General features: G+C 48.9%; 9 protein-coding genes across 9 annotated transcripts; 3 read left to right on the forward strand and 6 right to left on the reverse strand.

Moving 5' to 3' along the window:
* Nucleotides 1–41: 41 nt before the first annotated feature.
* On the reverse strand, nt 42–1,546 carry BDV38DRAFT_292694 (putative secretory lipase; the record flags this gene model as incomplete). Its single annotated transcript, XM_032062066.1, has 1 exon — nt 42–1,546. One exon carries the CDS (start codon nt 1,544–1,546, stop codon nt 185–187), a length of 1,362 nt encoding a protein of 453 aa, XP_031913846.1. The 3' UTR covers nt 42–184.
* Nucleotides 1,547–4,134: 2,588 nt separating this feature from the next.
* BDV38DRAFT_282718 (transcription factor domain-containing protein) lies at nt 4,135–6,851 on the forward strand (the record flags this gene model as incomplete). The annotated part of the gene is made up of 7 exons (XM_032059857.1): nt 4,135–4,166; nt 4,227–4,361; nt 4,416–4,663; nt 4,717–4,802; nt 4,848–5,461; nt 5,515–5,685; nt 5,744–6,851. 7 exons carry the CDS (start codon nt 4,135–4,137, stop codon nt 6,849–6,851), a joined length of 2,394 nt encoding a protein of 797 aa, XP_031913847.1.
* A 53-nt stretch (nt 6,852–6,904) lies between these two features.
* BDV38DRAFT_246215 (putative 2-haloalkanoic acid dehalogenase) lies at nt 6,905–8,107 on the reverse strand. Its single transcript, XM_032054517.1, has 2 exons — nt 7,891–8,107; nt 6,905–7,833 (listed from the first exon to the last, which is right to left on the reverse strand). Exon 2 carries the CDS (start codon nt 7,693–7,695, stop codon nt 6,973–6,975), a length of 723 nt encoding a protein of 240 aa, XP_031913848.1. The 5' UTR covers nt 7,696–7,833; nt 7,891–8,107; the 3' UTR covers nt 6,905–6,972.
* A 273-nt stretch (nt 8,108–8,380) lies between these two features.
* Nucleotides 8,381–10,042, reverse strand: BDV38DRAFT_292696 (aromatic amino acid and leucine permease; the record flags this gene model as incomplete). The annotated part of the gene is made up of 1 exon (XM_032062067.1): nt 8,381–10,042. One exon carries the CDS (start codon nt 10,040–10,042, stop codon nt 8,381–8,383), a length of 1,662 nt encoding a protein of 553 aa, XP_031913849.1.
* Nucleotides 10,043–10,568: 526 nt separating this feature from the next.
* On the forward strand, nt 10,569–12,183 carry BDV38DRAFT_246217 (NAD(P)/FAD-dependent oxidoreductase). The gene is made up of 2 exons (XM_032054518.1): nt 10,569–11,175; nt 11,226–12,183. Exons 1-2 carry the CDS (start codon nt 10,612–10,614, stop codon nt 12,075–12,077), a joined length of 1,416 nt encoding a protein of 471 aa, XP_031913850.1. The 5' UTR covers nt 10,569–10,611; the 3' UTR covers nt 12,078–12,183.
* On the reverse strand, nt 12,184–12,855 carry BDV38DRAFT_246218 (uncharacterized protein). The gene is made up of 3 exons (XM_032054519.1): nt 12,626–12,855; nt 12,543–12,563; nt 12,184–12,461 (listed from the first exon to the last, which is right to left on the reverse strand). Exons 1-3 carry the CDS (start codon nt 12,764–12,766, stop codon nt 12,432–12,434), a joined length of 192 nt encoding a protein of 63 aa, XP_031913851.1. The 5' UTR covers nt 12,767–12,855; the 3' UTR covers nt 12,184–12,431.
* Nucleotides 12,856–13,672: 817 nt separating this feature from the next.
* On the reverse strand, nt 13,673–14,667 carry BDV38DRAFT_246221 (uncharacterized protein). The gene has a single exon (XM_032054520.1). The coding sequence runs from the start codon at nt 14,460–14,462 to the stop codon at nt 14,253–14,255; it is 210 nt and encodes a 69-aa protein (XP_031913852.1). The 5' UTR covers nt 14,463–14,667; the 3' UTR covers nt 13,673–14,252.
* Nucleotides 14,668–15,115: 448 nt separating this feature from the next.
* Nucleotides 15,116–15,989, forward strand: BDV38DRAFT_246222 (cupin domain-containing protein). Its single transcript, XM_032054521.1, has 3 exons — nt 15,116–15,174; nt 15,251–15,436; nt 15,503–15,989. The coding sequence occupies exons 2-3, from the start codon at nt 15,411–15,413 to the stop codon at nt 15,894–15,896; spliced, it is 420 nt and encodes a 139-aa protein (XP_031913853.1). The 5' UTR covers nt 15,116–15,174; nt 15,251–15,410; the 3' UTR covers nt 15,897–15,989.
* A 291-nt stretch (nt 15,990–16,280) lies between these two features.
* BDV38DRAFT_271092 (NADP-dependent oxidoreductase) lies at nt 16,281–17,313 on the reverse strand (the record flags this gene model as incomplete). Its single annotated transcript, XM_032057253.1, has 3 exons — nt 16,281–16,892; nt 16,926–17,080; nt 17,160–17,313. The coding sequence occupies 3 exons, from the start codon at nt 17,311–17,313 to the stop codon at nt 16,281–16,283; spliced, it is 921 nt and encodes a 306-aa protein (XP_031913854.1).
* Nucleotides 17,314–17,733: the final 420 nt, after the last annotated feature.

The following is a 17,733-nucleotide window of genomic DNA, read 5'->3' on the forward strand; positions in this document are numbered from 1 at the left end:
TCATTGACACATACTGATAGAGATATGTCACATTGAAACATTTTAACATATAGCAAGCCAGACATGTAAAAGACGTTACATACCGCGTATTTGGTTGTTATTATGCTCCAATAGTGCCTTTTGCCCACCATGATTATGGACGAGCTTTAGCCTCTCTCGTAGAAGAAGTACTACAATCAAGGAATTAGCCGACGACACCAGGCCCAATGGGCCCCGATAGGATTGCCTTAAGGAGCGTAACGATCTCATCGCCCAAGGCTAGAAGAGCCTTTGGGTCAGCAAGACCGGTGATGGTAGTAGATTTGGTACATCCCTGTTGGACGGGCTTATTGTTCATGCGATCGATAAGCCAGAGCATCCCATCAGCGGACCCCGTAATCTCGAGTGATGCATGTTCAGAGAGTTCATCACGCTTATATTCAACGCTAGCTCCACCCTGACAATAAGTCTCAATGAGAGCATCGGTGTCATTCACGGGGCTTATCTCATCGCCAACAGACTTGTATACCAGAAGAGGGATCTTGGGCACATGCTGCCCCATCGCGTTGGCGTCCATCACTTCCACAGCCGCCGGCTGATCGAATATATTCCGGTCATTCGTATAATCGTAGATATCCTGACCGAGGTATTGAAGTATATCTCCCGAAAGACACAGGTTCTGGGTCTTGTTGAAGTCAGCCCTCTTTGATGGTTTAAGCCCAGCATTAATAAGTTGCTGAATGCTGGGATACTCATTTGCCAAACCCTGGATGCCAGAGGGGACGAGTCCGACAAAAAGACCCTTGTTGACTGCCTCAATGACTGGTCGAATCTTGGGCACTGTACCACCCAGTGCAGCTCCCACGATATTAAGCTCGGGGGCATAGGTGGGATGCAGCTCGGCGGCAAATCCACTGGCCAGACTTCCACCAGAGTAGCCCCATAGCGCGATGGTAGGATCCGAAGTGATGTTTGTAAAGCTCGAGGATGCCAAGGCAGCGCGGATATTATCCAAAACCGCTTGCCCAGAGAGGTTGTTGGCGAGGAAGGCTGCCTTGGGCCCAAGATGGTCTGGGACTGTCACCACCCAGCCTTTGTTCAGGGCTGCGCCGAAGAACAACAATTCGACTTGGGGGATTACCAGGCCCAGAATACCGTCGTGGGCTGCCTCAAGCTGTAGGGCATAGGAGGGAGCACAGTTTGGGTCGGCTGCATCTTCAGCTACCTGGTACGAGAGCAGCTTGGAGTAGTCGGCGTTGTGGGGAATCAGGATGGTGGAAACTGTGGCAATGGCATTGCCAGCAGAGTCGCTTGTTCGATAAAGGATCTGATGTGCTGCCTGAATGTTGACTTTGGCGAAGCCAAGCGCCGCAATTGGGTTTGGAGGAGTTCTATGACGGAGAATTGTCCCAGGCGCCGAGGACTCAAAACCTTCAGGAGGAATATAGAAAGGGTCGTCCACTGGTAACGCAGGTGCCGAGGCCCGTGGAGGCAGCTGGGCTGGGAAGGCGGAAACAAGCGAGAGCACGGCGAGCAGTGGCGCCAACAAAAGGCTTAGCCTGGCCATGGCGTGTTATTTTGAATATGTGCAATTACCCCCAGAGGTAGAGGCCGTACCGAGTTTATATATCATTTCATCCCCATCCCTCAGTCGAGTAAGTTGAAAGCGAACTATGGTGTTATCACAACGAATACTATTGGATAGGCAAGGATATACCCAGTCATTTCTTAGTTCTGAGTGTAATTTCATTGCATGAGAATGGCACATGAATGGCACTCAGTACGAAGCGCATCATGGACTATTGTCAGCAACCGAGGTTTTTCAAGGCTGGTTAATTAAAAGCGCAGTAGGCTCTCCAATGACCGATCCTTCAGGCAGATAGAAAGGGTCTAAAGTGCGGGGCAGGTAGTGTAGGGCTCAAATATGGGATCTACTTACCCTGGTCACGAATACCATCGAATCCCCGAAAACAACCCGATGCATGCAGCTAGTCCATCTTGTCACTAGGACTTATTATTTTCCTCCTATATGAAATTAAGGATCACTCAACAGTTTCAACGACAGATTGTGCTTTTATCGCAATAGCCTCGGCATTTTTCGCGCTCGACGTTCTGTTGGGAACATGTCTATATGATTTTCCACTTCTCGAAGGATTAGTTTAATTAATACGTGCCGCTAATTCCAATGGGGCTCTATAATATCAAATCAGGTTCAGACATTAACCGGAACGTGTTGGTACACCAACTTACTGAAGATAACATAAGAAATTCATGTGCCTTGGTACAGCTGATCATTTCCCCTTCCGAGTAGAAAGCGGCACTCGCGTCGATCTCCTTGTGAAGAATATGGGGTAGAAGCCTCCCCTCGTATCCATCGTACTCACACATGTCTGTCCTCTCGACTCCCCTGTGGTGTAAACTTATGGGTCAGCTAATACACAGGCTACAGCGCAAGATGTTGACAATGGTCAATGGTGGAAAGGTTCGGTGGTTGTAGGGGTTAAAGCCTGCGGACTCTACCCAAATTTTGGGCCCCACCACTGCTTCGGACGTATTCGAAACAACCCTGATTTTGGGTCTTGGGTTGTAGCTTCAAGTAATACTCTCAGGACTACTCTATAATCTGTCCTAATAACCTGAGGAGCTCAGTTCCCAGCCTGATCATTTCCATTAAAATGTTACAGACCCTTGACTAGCACACATTATCGAACGCCGATGAACGTGGGAAAATTGCTACATAAAGATGCTTTGCATAGTATAATCTGATAGACTGTATACGCCCCCAGAATTTCGCATATACACTGAGCTTTTCATTTCCCCTCTATTCAATCAGGTTACAGTCATTACCTTACTGATCTCTTCACAGAGTGTAGTAGATATAATATCGTAGCCTGTTGTGGGGTAGCGGCTCCGCAAATCTCCTATGCAGCAGTAAACTTGTCCAGACGATTACTCACAATTCCGTCCATGTCCTCTTGGTCCACTTCGTCTCCGTCGTTCGATAGGGTATCCACCCGGGCTGCAGAGTATTCGGCCCGAATCGATCTATAGATTGGTTGCCCATCCCGAATACAAATGCTTGCCTTTCATGTCCTTTGTCTTCCTATTTACGTGGGCCGAGCGATGAGGATCGCCTTCAACTTACCTCTATATATGTTCAAATGAGAGGTCGTAAACGATAGAAACGACGAAGAGGTGTCCACTACCTTAGGTGTCGACAGTCCAATAGTGTGGATCAGTCAGCCTTGGCAGCGATTGCCTTGAAGGGTAAAGTGCGATGCGACCCGTCCAGCGCGACCATCGCGTGAAGCAAACCAAAACAGTTCTCTACTACTAGTAGCTCACAGACCTTCGACTTGCGACTTGTGACTTGCGACTTGCGACTTACGATGACCGACTCTGCTAGACCTTCAACCCCTGACCGTCCAAATTCTACGCGCCTCGACCGAGACGATAGGATACGTATCTTGACTCTACGGGATGCTGGATTTACCTATCAGCAAATCGTCGACCACCTGCCCGGTATCACATATCGGCAGGTGCAATATACATGCCAAGCCAAGACTTATTCACCTAAAAAAGCTCGTGGCCAAACCCCTAAACTTTCTACTACCCAATTAGACGATATACTCGCTTTTATATCGTCCTCGGAGCGGGCGAAACGGTTGCCATACGCGAAGATCATTCAAGAACTTGATTTAAAAGTTTCAACGCAGGTTTTAGCTAGAGCTCTTCGAGCACGAGGCTATTCACGCGGTGTCACAAAATCTTGATGAACCTCTCTTGTCCAGTTCCATTTCGTCTTGTGAAGCACCTGTGTTGTTTACCCACCGAGCCGCATACTCCGGACTGCAATTCATAGTATGCAGTCCTCGTGGAGATCTTCCCCGCTTTATCAATGCAAAGCAGTGTCTCCATACTAGTTCAATTTATTATGCTACACCATATTCGATTAGGGCAGATGGAGGGGCGGTTTATGATTGGTGGACACCCCGAGTCTTATCGCCCGCGCCCGCATCCCGTGATCTGGCTCTGACTGGCCATTTTCAGCCACTGTCTCTCTACCTGTCCTGGATCATATCCGTTTAATGACCCAACTGTCCCTCTGTCGTTTACCTGGGAACAGATGTTACCCTACAGGGTAAGGTTAGCGCGATGCCAACGGATAAAAAGCGAGCAGCACGGGCGTAAGTCGGCGGCGTGAAGCTTTCCAGGAGTACTTCAAGGACTAAGATTCTACCATGCAGCTGCGACGAATGCCGGCGCTTGAAGGAGAAGTGTGAAGGTGGAATTCCCTGCAGTAGATGCTCCCACTCTCATCGCTCCTGTGAGTTCAAGAATCGCGCATCAAGGGTGCGCGAATTCCGTGCCTACATTCCTAGGTGTGTGTACCTTGGCTCCATCCGCACTATACACGTCCCCTAATGGGCTGTTAGAACCAGATCTCCTGCCGTAGGAGCAGATATCCGAGAGCTGGCTGAGCGCTCAAGGTATATGGAGTGTATATTAAAACACACGGTGCAGGGAATCTCCCTTGATACGGACAATCTCTCTCAAATGGCAAATGCCCTCGCGTCAGACCAAGAGCGCCACAGAGAACTGCCGGTGGAACACGGAGATGTCGATGGTCTCTCCATAGATGACGAAGCTTGTACAATCGACCCGGTTGAAGATACCACTACTCGTTCGTTCCCTCCCATCACTGCTTTAATTAGTAACAACGCTAAGGTTGAGCAGACTATTCTGGAGAATTCTCATATTGGAACTTTTCCATGCGCATTAAACACCAAATTGAACATCAAACCCGGCACTCAGTTGCTCAGGTACTCACGACCGATGCCAGTTACGACGAAAGCTAACTGAAGCAGCAAACTCCTAATTCTGATCAACGTGTCTTTGAGTATTGGCGAGCGCAACAACTACGTTCTGGCCAGAGTCATTTATCCGCGGCGGTCTCCTCCTGTCCTCCACGACAAATAGCCAGATTTCTGGCTAATATCTTTTTCAAGTATGCTGAAACACATTACTTCTTTGTCCGGAAGAGGTGGTTCCTCGACAACCTCGATGTGCTTTATCACGACCCTAGCAGCTTTGGTAAGAAGGGTGCCGCTGTCATAAGCATCCTGCTTACAATATTCGCGATCGGGACGCAGTATGCGTACCTGGACTCGCCCAGTCGCGATACAGCGAAGGATGGAGACTTCTCGGAAGATGACATCGGTGCCACCTTCTATCAGAGTGCGGTCCGACTGTTGCCTGAAATTATTGAATCGTCTTGTTTAGAAAGCGTTCAGGCATGCTTACTCTTTGGGTTTTACTCGTTGCCCATTGATGCATCCGGCCTCGGATATGTCTATATCAATCTCGCCGTGCGACTCGCTATGCAGAATGGTATGCACCGAAAGTGTACAAGTGACGCGTTCAACCCAGATATGATTGAGACGCGGAATCGTGTTTGGTGGACTGCCTACTCGCTTGAAAGGTAAAGCATAACGGCTGTATGGAATGATCTGAGTGCTAATGATGGGCTCCCAGAAAAATATCCATTTTCCACGGACGACCGCTGTCTGTCCTGCGATCAGATGTCGACACAGATGTACCGGAGTATCGCGAGGGGATGCACGCCGAAGATCCCCTGTGGAATGTTGCACGCGCTGTGACATCCATCCAACTTATCCATTTTCTCGAGGACTTCTTCCACGAACTGTAAGCGCGACATACACTCGGTAGACGTAGCACGGCAAGAAACTGATATTGTGCCTAGATCGCTCCTGCGTCATTGCGAAAAGAAAACAATCCCAAATATCTTGGCTCGTTTGCGGGACAAAAAATGCGCCATGACTGATTGGTGGAATTCAATACCAGAAGATGTACTTGGTTATTCAAGTCAGCCACAGAATCTAAACCGCGCTGCAATGCATCTGCGACTGGAGTATTGCCTGGTCAATATGTTTATCGGACGGCCGTTTCTTCTGAGAGACCAGGCCTCACAATCCCCCCGAAGCTCTCCAGCTGGGCCAGAATTTACGAACGCGGCACACGATAATAGCGAGGGCTCGAGCCCGAGGCAGACTTCTAGTACACAGGGTCTCGTCATATGCTGCATACAGGCAGCAACGGAGGTGATTCGGCTCTGTCAAATACTGCGAGACCATGGATCAGGTCTCGCTAGAGCTTCGTACATTGAATACAGTTCCTGTCGAGCCTCGTTGTTAGTGTTGATTGCCTACTCGATCCAGAACCGCTCGGGAGAGTATCATAAAACATTACAAGACGGGCTGGACATGATCCGTGAAATGGCGGCTTCTGGGGATTCGGCTCGATCGGAAGTGGCGTTGATTGAGGCGTTGGAACAAGCACTCGCTCGTTTGCATTCCGAGACAGAAGATACACAGCCGAACGATGGCCCCTCAGAGACAATATCAGCGATGTCAGACTATGATGCATTCAAGCAATGGGGGTCATCCTGGAGGGGTGGTGGAGCTATGAACATGTGCGACAATGTTTCTATTCCTGCGAACACTGCTGGAGCATCAGCTGGCTCTGCACTGCCGCCTATAAACTTTGATCCCACCTCAGTTAGTTATATGGAGCCTCCGAATCTCAGCGCATCGTCCAATGAGTCCCGTAGAGATATGCAGATGGACGCCCTCAATGCCTGGGATCCGGTCAACGAATTGTCCATTTTTGGGGCTGGCAATCTAGCGCTATCCTCGGCATGGCCGACACAGACGGAAACGCAAGTGCTTGAGCAATTTCTTGCCGTGCCCGAGGCTGGCATAGTGCCTCGTCCTGAAGCCGATGGCCCCAGTGGCTTTGTACAAATGTTTCCCTACCGTGCGTCCCACGACGCCAGGACCTCCCGACGTTGAGCGAGGAACTTACCTATACCCTCCCCATTGTATATTGATGTATCTAGTACGTTATGATGATTGAATGAGTTTGCAATTGATTACTGTGGCTTCCTTTACTTTTGTTGATCTCTCCAAAACACTACCCCGAGGCTGCAATGATCTTGTCCGCCATCTCAGGCAAAGAATCCGCCAACACCTCCATCTGGGTATCAAAAATCTCCGCACACGACTCCTTCTCATACACCGTACAATACGCCCCTCTAAACCCAACCTTAACCGCCGCCGAAACATCCCACATATGCGCCGCTGCAAACCACTTCACGTCCTCCTCGGCAAACCTCTCCATCGCAGGCCTATACGCCGCCAGCGTGGGCTTAGCCACCCCCTGCGAATCACAACTAATGAAGTTCTCCAACGGCATATCCACCCCAGCACGCTCAAAATACCCTCTCACACGCCTCGTATCCCCAGTCGTAAGACACCAAACCGTGAACCCCGCCTCTCTTAACCTCGCAAAACACTCCCGGGTCCCCGGCCTAAGCTCCAACTCCGAATATCCCTGCACACACTGATCCCTCTCAGCCTCCGTCGCAAACGACCTCGGGTCCTCGACCCCCGCCATGTGTAAGGTCCGATAGAACAGCGCCGTAATAACCTCTTTATACGGTTTGTATCGTTCTGAAATGGACAAGAAGGTAAATTCCAGCTCGGCAGCGGTCATCCAGCTGAATCCGAAGAAACGCGGCGTGATACATTGCGCGCGGAGCTTGTCGCCCATGACACGGTCAATGCAGTTGTAGAAGGCATCGAAGGAGACGCAGGTGCCGACGACGTCGAAGACGACGTGTTTGTGAGGGGACATTGTTTTTAATTTTATTATTTTGTGGTTGGGGTGTTGTGTTGTGTTGTCGAATGTGGGGTGTGGGATTATCGGCGGGGTGGATTGCTATGATGTGATGCTAGCACGCGTATTTAAGGGTGGTTTTATGACTGCTGCGTGCTGTTGATCTCCTTAATTCAGTTTCATACTCAAGTGGTCTTGGGTTCAATATCTCACCTTCAAGGACGGTCCACGTGGTAAATACCATGGGTCGAGGTTGTGTTGACACTGGACCCGATAACGGAGAAAGCTGTTGACCGGGTTCGATCTTATCGAAAGCTTTCCCCGCTATCACTTGAACTCGCTTGTTATCGTCGCCGGCATTTGTTGCGCCGGATATCGCTTACTTCTTTAGGAAAGGCCGGACCGGTAGATTGTGATTGGTTTGTTCTGCCGGCCAGAGGTGGTCATGTGATGGATCTGATAAGACCAGATAAGATAATTGATAAAACAATCGAACATTGGGTAATGGGGTGGTTGAATTGGTAGTTGTGATCATGATTATTCTATGGTATGATCGGAAGTAAGTCTTATAGTGTATTCTAGGTATATGGTCGTACGATTTTAAGTCTGATTGAACACGTTGTTCGCTTGAATATGAATTATCATTGCTTTCGGTATAACTATATTCAAAGTATATATATATTTCAAACGTCGAGCATTCACACTACGACCACAAAATATTCAGCCGCCTCAACCCCTTCTTTGGCTTCGGTTCCGGCTCCGGATTATTCTGATAATTCTCAATAAAAGGGCGAATAGGGATTTCCTCCAGCGGAATAATCCTCGTCTTCTTCACAAACTTATAGCCGAGATAAATACCCAAAATCAGCGGCCCATTCAGATACGACGAGATAAATGTCTCAGTATCCCAATGCCCATGCATGAATGTCTTATAACCACCCGTAAAGAAAAGAATGATGAGTAAGATCAACGAGCACCACGTACTCCAGGGCTGGAACGGTGCCGCCCACGGCAACTCCTTATGACGATCGATCCCCTGCTTCTTGCATCCGTAGTAGAAGCGGAGGTAGACGATGCAGATGCAGACCCAATTGACTAGGGTGGATATGGCGACGATATCCTGTAACCAGGTGAAGACTGTACTTGCCGAGTCAGAGAGGGTCATGTAGCCCAGGCCCATGAAGAGGCCGTACAGGGCGACGGAGACGTATGGGACGCCGAAACGGTTCATTCGCTTGAAGATCTTCGGGGCGTGCCCGTTGCAGGCCATCCCGTAGAGGATTCGGGAGCCACCGAGCATGTTGGAATTGCCGGATGACCATGCGGAGGTGAGGACGACGGCGTTGATGATGGATGGCACTGCCGAGATCCCTGCGTTGCGGGCAGCGATGACGAAGGGTGAATGAGCGGCTGTGCTTGTTGAGCCGAGGAGATTGGGGTCGTTGGATGGTACGACTAAGCCGACCATGAATATTGTCAAGATGTAGAAGAGGAAGATTCTAACGAAGATCCGTCGCGCGGCTTGCGGGATTGCATGTCGAGGGTTGCGTGTTTCCGCTGCAGCGACCGTGATATTGTCAATCCCGGAGTATGCGTAGAGAGCGTTGTCGAATGTGGTCCAGAATCCCATGAAGCGGCCTAATGAGCCACCGACTCCTAGGTATTGTACGAACGGGCCGGGGTTCTTCCAGTAACTGAATCCGATGGCTTTATGGTCGGGACCCCCGCCACATGTGATGACCAAGGCCATGATATTGATTCCAATGACCAGCATGATCTTCAGCATGGAGAAGCCGAACTCCAGCTCTCCGTAGATACGAACGAAGAGGAGTGCTGTGATAAGCATGAGGACGCCAAACACTGTTATCCATATCGCGTTGTTGATCGTAGCCCAAAACTCAACAATAACGGCAGCTGCCACGATCTCGGATGGAATTGATACAACGTAGGAGTATACATGGTTCCATCCAATGGCAAAAGACAACGCAGGATCGCAGAAGAGTTCTAGGTATCGAATGGCACCGCCGGTGAGGGGGGCTAGGGCACCCATTTCTCCCACACCAAACACAACACTCGACACCGTGAGACCTATGATGGAGTATCCGAGAAAGGCTCCCAGAGGTCCTGCTGTTGCGATGGCTCGTCCCGAGCCTAGGAACAGACCAGTCCCGATGGTACCAGCCAACGCGATCATCTGAATATGTCGCTGGTGGAGGCCTTGCTTGAAGTCGTGCACCTCCTCCAGCTGACCGGCCGTGTTCTCCACATCGTACGATCCCACATTGTCGTGGAATCCCTTCTTCTCTGCCATTGTTGCCGGACCGACTTCGTCGAACGAGGGGTATTCCGCGGTATGAGGAGGCATCTTGCTGGAGACTACAATCTATAATGTCAAACGTAAAGTGGGAGATTGTGTGCTCGACCGGGGGGTGACTTCTTCCCATTTTTGTACACTTTTTCATATATCTCTGTGCAGTTTAGGTTCTTCATGGGGCTATTTCCCCCGCTTATCAGAGGCTAATGCAAAGCCAATATTAAATCCCATTTCCTTCATTGGCGGGAGTTCTGCACATACGTGGTTAAGATAAGAGCTAAGTGAACCGGATGGATCCCGGCAAGTTTACCATGTTGTACATGCCTAGAGGAATAGCTGGACAGCCAGCTCTAGAAATAAATTAATTGATATACTGATAAACCGGAGAACCTCAGTGGAGCCCGGACCGACCATGGATATCCGCCGGTTTTAATTAGGCAATTCCGGTCCGGTAGCGAGCTTTTAGTGATCCAAAGAATCAATCGTACGCCGTGCCGAGGCCGATTGGCGATAAGATAAGACCTCGGACACATCACTTTCTTATAAACTTAACTCCGCGTCATCTTTTCGATAATTACTTCAAGCCCTAGAGGTCATAACTTCACATTTTTAACACAAATATGCAACCGCCTGCTTCTGCAGCTGATATACAACCAGCAGGATGCTTCCCTGTTCCCAATCCCGGGGAATGCTTCTGGCAAACCCAGCCTCATCCGAAGAGTGACCATCGCTCGACGGAACAGTTGCCCGAGCACAGTGACATTGTCATAATTGGCGCGGGCTACGCTGGTATCAGTACGGCCTACCATATTGTGAAGGACCATAAGGATTTCAACAAGTCAATCACAATCCTGGAAGCCAGGGGAGTTTGCTCGGGCGCGACGGGTCGCAACGGAGGTCATCTCCGGCCTGATTTCTACGGTCATATTCCTACATACATCGATCGCGCTGGGGCACGAGCAGGGGCTGAGATAGCGGAGTTCGAGATTGCTCATCTGCCCGCGCTCAAAAAAGTCATTGAAGAGGAGAAGATCGATTGTGATTTTACCTTAACAAGGACGATCGACGTCTGGTGCAATGAGGAAGCCGCGGCAAAGGCTAAGGCAACTTTCGAAAACGTAGTTGCGCAAAACTTTGAATATATGAATGATGCTATCTTCTATACTGGCAAGGAAGTGGAAGGTGTAAGTGTTTGCTATTTTTTAGTCAAGTAATGGATGCTAATATGGTACAGATCTGCGGCGTCAAAGGTGCTGTGGCGTGCGCCTCGTACACGGCTGGAACTGTGTGGCCGTACAAACTTATCATGCATCTTACTGAGTCCCTGCTTGCAGCCGGCAAGATCAATCTCCAAACATATACCCCCGCGACCTCAATCACACCGGATCCAAATGGCGGGTATGTGGTTGAGACTCCACGGGGAAGAATGCACGCAGGCAACGTCATCCATGCGAACAATGCTTACGTCGCGGGCCTTCTCCCCGAGTACCAGAACAACATTATTCCATGCAAAGGTATCTGTTGTCGAATTACGGTACCAGAGGGAACCACGGCACCCCTTCTTAACAACTCCTACATCAACCGAACAGAAGACAACACTCTTTCATACCTAATTCCACGAGCCGACGGCAGTATCATTGTTGGTGGTGCCGCCGCGAAGTTCCGGCCGTTCCGGGAGCAATGGTACAACAACGTGGACGACAGTGTTCTTATCGATTCGGCAAAGGACTACTATACAGATTATATGCAACGGACCTATCGCGGGTGGGAGAATTCAGGGGCTCAAGTGGATAAGATTTGGACTGGAGTCATGGGCTACTCCTATGACTCAAATCCCCACGTCGGTGAAGTGCCTACCAAGGATGGCCAGTTTATCATTGCTGGTTTTAATGGCCATGGCATGCCGGTCATCTGGTTGGCGGCCAAGGAGCTGGCAAAGATGGTTGCGCAGGGAACATCGTTCGAGGAGACAACTATGCCGAGACTATTCAAGACGACGCAGTTCCGGATTGATCGGGCAAGGGATGGGAAGGAAGAGGATGGTGATATATTAGGAACTGGCAATTTCCCGGCGACAAAGCAGTAGTGCCTCTGTTATGGATATAAGAATGTATGCGTTGTGCGATGTTGCATTTGATGTTTGTTCAGACGATGGCGTTATACATAGGTAGAATGTAAATCTTTCCTTTGGCATGTTAACTAGGCTGCACCTTTGATGGCTTATTGTCATTTCGCATTTTTCCATTTTCCAGTTTATATTGTTTTATAAACATCCCAATGACACACCAATAAACAGATTGCATTGTACACATCGGTATTCGCTCAACAGAAACAATACTCCACAGCCCCCAAAGAAGCCAACTGCGAAACACAAAATCAACCTACAGATCCTCAACCTAAGAGACTACTAAACTTCTGGTCCCAGCTCTCCTTGATCCGCTTAAACGGACTCACAGCACTTGAAACAGCCCTATAATCATAGTCAGTAAGTTGTCCACTTATCATACCACGTTATCTTAAGCCTCGATGAGAAGAATCTAGGTATACATACAGGGCCTTCACGGTACAGAGCCTATATGCATTGTTAGCGGCCAGACATTCATGCATTCGCGGTCAGCTACATGGAAAACATACCTGGTGGTCAGCATCACAGTACTCATTGGAACCAGCGCTGTAGGGATGACATTTCTCAAGACAGTTCTTGGGGTTCTGGCCCTGTGCCATGACGGCAGGGGTGAGGGCAACGATGGCGGCGAAAATGCTGAGGAAACGCATTGTGAATGTTTAGAGGATCGATGGAGTGGTTGTTTGATGGATTATGGAAGAATTATTTGCTGCTGTATCTGGCTGAATGGTCTCTTGCTCAACGGAAGTCTCGCCTCTTTATATCCTTTTGTGACGGTCTGAATATAATAATACTGTGTTTAACTCCACTGCGGTGGCAAATTCCATGTATGGAGTAATTCTTCGGCCAGAGAACATATGCATTGTATTCAAATCGTTACATCATACTAATGGTGTAAAGGTAACTACGTAGTTACCATTAATGGACCGGGTTCAATGATCGTCATAATAGATGAGATAGTACGTGGGCCCAAGACCCATCTAACCTCAACTTTGGGACTGGAACGGGGATCTAAACCCCCTTCTCGATGAAATGGGAATCCAAGACCCAATTTCTGGAAGGGATCGGATTTCGCATTGCCCCGTAAACCCCGTTTTATTGCTTATCCCCACAATAATCCCATGGGATTCTTCCGTCTCAACGGTCCGCCGGGCGGAGTTAATCGTCTTAGACATGTCTCAATAGTTGTAAAGTCGTTGACGATCGAGGCTGAACTCAATAGTTTTACTCATTTCTATTTGTGGTCTTCCCTGACCCAGGACTGTAGGGGTCTCTTGTAGGATTCCTTGTTTTTATCGAAAGTCACTATTGTCGGATGTGGCTACTGGGCTTTGGCACTGTTTCGGGTAGTATCGTCCCAAGGGATATAGCATCCCTAACAGAAGTATACAAATAGTGATCACTCATTATTGATCAATGTCCTATGGTCCTTCGAAGGCAAACAAGTGTGTGGCAGAGGAAATGTTGCCGCTGTCAAGGGATGGATGGCTCGGTGGGTCTAACCGATCCACAAACCCCGATAATGCATGACGCCTAGACAGAGGAACGGGGAAACCCGACACTAAAGGACCTGAAAAAAAGTACAACTGGATAATAAGCCCCCCCGTGAGGCATTTAAACGCTGGCTATATCATATACATCCCTCCCCTCAGACAATCATCCCAGAAACGCCGATCACAGTGTATATTTGAGCAGGGGACTTTTTTCTCCCATTTCGTTCAACTCCTCATCTGTATATCAGTCTCGGATCTTCGCTTCGCTTAGCTGGACCTTCTGTTTATTTAACCTAAAGAGACAGAGCTCGAGTACTAGGCAGGCAATGAAACCCGCCGATGCAAAAGCAAACGAGTTCCTGTAGCCGGTGGATAACGGAGCGCTTCTCCTGATAGATAAAACTGCCGGTAATGCCTCCCGCATTACTCATACAGACAAGATACCGATACCAATTGCCCGCTTCGTGGGGTTCTGAAGATTGGAAACGTTCCAGGCGTTCACACCCGGTAGAATGGGGTACATCCTGAATGATATTGAGCTGGACGGTCTTTGATTGAAAGATTGTGTGACTGTATACTTAACAGTCTTAATGGGGTGTGTTATTGGGCGATTTGTTCGCCAATTGTCCAAGATGGTATCTAGTCAACCTTCCACGGTTTGTTGGTGGAATATTCGATAGGTAACAACACAGGACTCGAAGTAAAGATTCAGTAAGCGGCGCGCTGTGGGAGCATTGGGCAACGGGTCCGGACTATGCGCGTCTTGGTAGAACGGTCGGTCTCCAGCAGAAACTAAGGGCTGGTTCATCTCTGCCTCACTCGACCTTGGGGATTGGATGTCTCCCTTTTGCATGGAAGTGTTGCGCCATGCTTCATGGAAAGATGTGAGGCCGGACGTTGGATCAGCATACTGTCCCTCGATCACTAACTCCGGTGATGCGTGTGATGGAGCACCATCTGGAAGTGTTTTACACGCTGGCGTTTTTCCAGTGGGGTCTCCGCATGATGGAACTCGCTTATCATTCGTCGTTCGAAGCTGCCTTTCGGCTGTCGCTTCCTTTCTCCAACAATACGAAGTGGATAATCATTGCTATTGGTCAAAGTAACTACTCGCCCAGGCCTGGCGAATCGATCACGCCACCTAGCTCGGGCTAAAGCGTCCTGTAACTCAAACGCGAATACCAATGAGCGAAGGCATTTTTTGAAAAACCTCATCAGCCCTATTGTATATTATAATAGCGTACCTGATCGAACGCGGACACCCAAGGCAGAAAATACTACTAATTGGATGCGGGTAGCCAAAAAAACAAAAACAAGACGGCCAGCACCTAACGGGATATTCGGCAGATAGTATAGTTAGTGGTTGAATAGCTTCAAAATATAGAGTAACTCTAGGTGACACTGGTATTTAGAAAAAGTAGGCTTCTTCAGGGCCCTGGGCCTCGAGGTGCACGCGGGTCGGGCTCGAGTGGCCTCCTTTCCGAATAGCCTATTCGTTTTGATAAGGTTCTCCACCTGCAGCTATCCCGGCTTCAGTCATGCTACTCAGTGTTCATGGATCCGTGGTAAGGCCATTTCCCACCAAGAATCAACGATTGAAATGCATTAGGACAGAGAATGTGTGATTGATCCTGCAGACAGCTTCAACTCTGGTTCATCACATCCAGACCACCCGAAACGTATAAGTAGGCCCGTCACTGGCGCTGTCGAGGATTTCAGTTCGTCCATCATGCACAGCAGGCCCAGTGAGATTATTGATTACCCATTGCAGGTGTCGTGTTATATATAAATACTTTTCGCCATGGACGAACCGACCTACGATCCGAGGTGTGTGTGTAGTGAAGTTGGCATAGCAGAACGCATCTGATTTGCTAATTCCCTTTGCGACAACAGCCGCCCCCTTGCGAGTACCACCCTCGTCTACCAGTATAAATTGGTCAACTGCCCTGGGAAGACTACTGTGGGTCTGCTTGTCGAATACCCACCAGACGGTGCTAGTCCTCCTCATCGTCATGGAGGAGCCTCTGTTTCTGCTTATGTGATTAAAGGTTCCATGCTGAACAAAATGAATAACGACCCGATGAAAGTGATCGACCAGGGAGGATCTTGGCATGAAGCCCCAGGGTGCCATCATCGCATTAGTGCCAACCCCAGCAAGACCGAGCCAGCGGTATTTTTTGCGAACTTTGTGCTTGACACTGAGACGCTCGAGCGGGAGGGACCAGCCGTTCTGGTGCAGTATGATGAGGAGTACAAGGATATTGTGGCACAGAAGATGAAAGCTTGAAGTCGGGAGGCCGGTTGGGTACGTCGCGGACGGATGGGCAATATGGTGTCTAAAAGCTTCAATTAGGCAGTATATCTATCGCCTGTATGTCTGTTTACTCTTGAATTTGTATTACACATTTCAGATATTACAGTTTGGTGGTGGCATTGACAAGGCTGAAGATATATCTAACTGTGAATGAATCCACTTCCCCGATGGCTCAAGAGAACAAGCGGACGCTACACGCTGCAAGGGTATACATCTATCTTATACGTTACTGGAATATCAAGTTTTGATTCTGATATCATTTCCCCGTGTCAAAGTAAGCGAACCACATAATAATCATCAGTCTTGCTTTCAGGCAAATTCATATTGCGGAGCTTAGCTTGCTACCGGCACATAGGATCATGGCGAAGAGCCATAACTGTCAGGCCATGGGAATGAACTTACCCCGCCTAGAATGCCGTCCATTTGTAAGACTGTACGTCTCTGAGCCCTTGCAAGAGGGAAAGTGTCCGCTACCAGTGACTTCAGAGCTCCAATAGCCACCAGTTCAGTAAGGTAGTGTAATGCCTCGACACTGCCCTTCACAATAGAAAGCAGAGAACGCACTCCCGATTTACGTAGACCGCGCTTCTCATGTTCTTCCACAAAGTTGAAACTTGCAGAATCAATAGAATTTAGCACCCCAGTCTCAGTGATGTAGTCCCAACATTTGTCCAGCTGCTCCCCGCCAAGCACGTCAATGATGGCGTCGAACGTTCCCCGATAATACCTTAGCGTACTGTACTCGACTACCTTATCTGCCTGAAGACGCTGGAGAAATTCTCCATTACGCGCATTAGAACTAGTAACCGCTATAACCGTTATGCCAGCCGCCGCCGCGAGCTGAACGAGATACACTCCCACTGCACCCGCAGCCTCGGTAATCAGCACGCGCTGCTCTTGCTTGCGCGCAGCGCGAGACTTGACCTCCTCCATAGTAGGGCGAGGTATCCGGGCGTGGTGGAATACGGCCTAATAGGCGGTTAGTGCACTAAGCGCCAAAACGGCAGCCTGGGCAAAAGTGAATCCGGTCGGTTTCAAGGCGATTTCATCCTCTTTGGGAATGGTGTATTCGGCCCATGTGGCGGCACGGTCTATATCAGCCATGCCAAAGGTCTGGTCTCCTGGCTTTAACTTGCTATCGGGCGAGAAGACATCGGCTACAATTCCGGCGACATAGTTGCCAGGAATGGCGTATTAATGACTGTAGGTTTCGGGCCAGGTTAACATGTCGCGAACAATGGTTGTAGCTTTGACGCGCGAGCAGCTCCCCAGGCTGTGAAGGCTTCGGGACGGGGATGTTGTCCAGCTGCAGGGCGGTAGTTAGGCCGGGATAGGAAGGTGAATAGGGAGTAGTTCGGGGAGGAGTGGGATGAATCCGAATGGCTTGCATGATGTTGTGGTGTTTACTGGTGCTTAATATCAGTAATAGTGACGGCTCTGACCATGGGCTAACTATATCTGCGGTTACATTATTCGATAATACTTTCAATATTTGATAAAAAAAGGTATGAAGATGCACAATAGACAAGCAGCCCACTCAACCTTATAGGCTATTAATAGGCTATTTACGAAGCGAGAGAAGGGGTATCTTATACACTCTATCTCGCGTCATAGTATTTTTCCCAGCTTCTAGTAGTTACTATCATTTAGTCAAGGCCTTTCTAGGCGATATTTATTTCTCCTAGGGCTTTATTTATGGAAGCATATGTTCTTTTGGAATGTACATCAATAATTTATGGAGAATATACTTAATACCAGTTGACCGGATGGCACTAGGCCTAGATAGGCACGCCTTACTGTTTGTAGTAAT

This window comes from Aspergillus pseudotamarii (genome assembly GCF_009193445.1).
Source record: "Aspergillus pseudotamarii strain CBS 117625 unplaced genomic scaffold BDV38scaffold_25, whole genome shotgun sequence".
In the NCBI taxonomy this organism is placed as follows: domain Eukaryota; kingdom Fungi; phylum Ascomycota; class Eurotiomycetes; order Eurotiales; family Aspergillaceae; genus Aspergillus; species Aspergillus pseudotamarii.

Bases quoted from the DNA above. Each gene is read 5' to 3' on its own strand.
- BDV38DRAFT_246215 (XM_032054517.1), bottom strand. From the start codon at position 7,695: ATGTCCCCTCACAAACACGTCGTCTTCGACGTCGTCGGCACCTGCGTC.
- BDV38DRAFT_246217 (XM_032054518.1), top strand. From the start codon at position 10,612: ATGCAACCGCCTGCTTCTGCAGCTGATATACAACCAGCAGGATGCTTC. The intron at 11,176-11,225 runs GTAAGTGTTTGC...AATATGGTACAG, and splicing joins CTGGCAAGGAAGTGGAAGGT to ATCTGCGGCGTCAAAGGTGC.
- BDV38DRAFT_246218 (XM_032054519.1), bottom strand. From the start codon at position 12,766: ATGCGTTTCCTCAGCATTTTCGCCGCCATCGTTGCCCTCACCCCTGCC. The intron at 12,564-12,625 runs GTATGTTTTCCA...CAATGCATATAG, and splicing joins ACTGTGATGCTGACCACCAG to GCTCTGTACCGTGAAGGCCC. The intron at 12,462-12,542 runs GTATGTATACCT...CTATGATTATAG, and splicing joins CTCTGTACCGTGAAGGCCCT to GGCTGTTTCAAGTGCTGTGA.
- BDV38DRAFT_246221 (XM_032054520.1), bottom strand. From the start codon at position 14,462: ATGCAAAAGGGAGACATCCAATCCCCAAGGTCGAGTGAGGCAGAGATG.
- BDV38DRAFT_246222 (XM_032054521.1), top strand. From the start codon at position 15,411: ATGGACGAACCGACCTACGATCCGAG. The intron at 15,437-15,502 runs GTGTGTGTGTAG...TTGCGACAACAG, and splicing joins GAACCGACCTACGATCCGAG to CCGCCCCCTTGCGAGTACCA.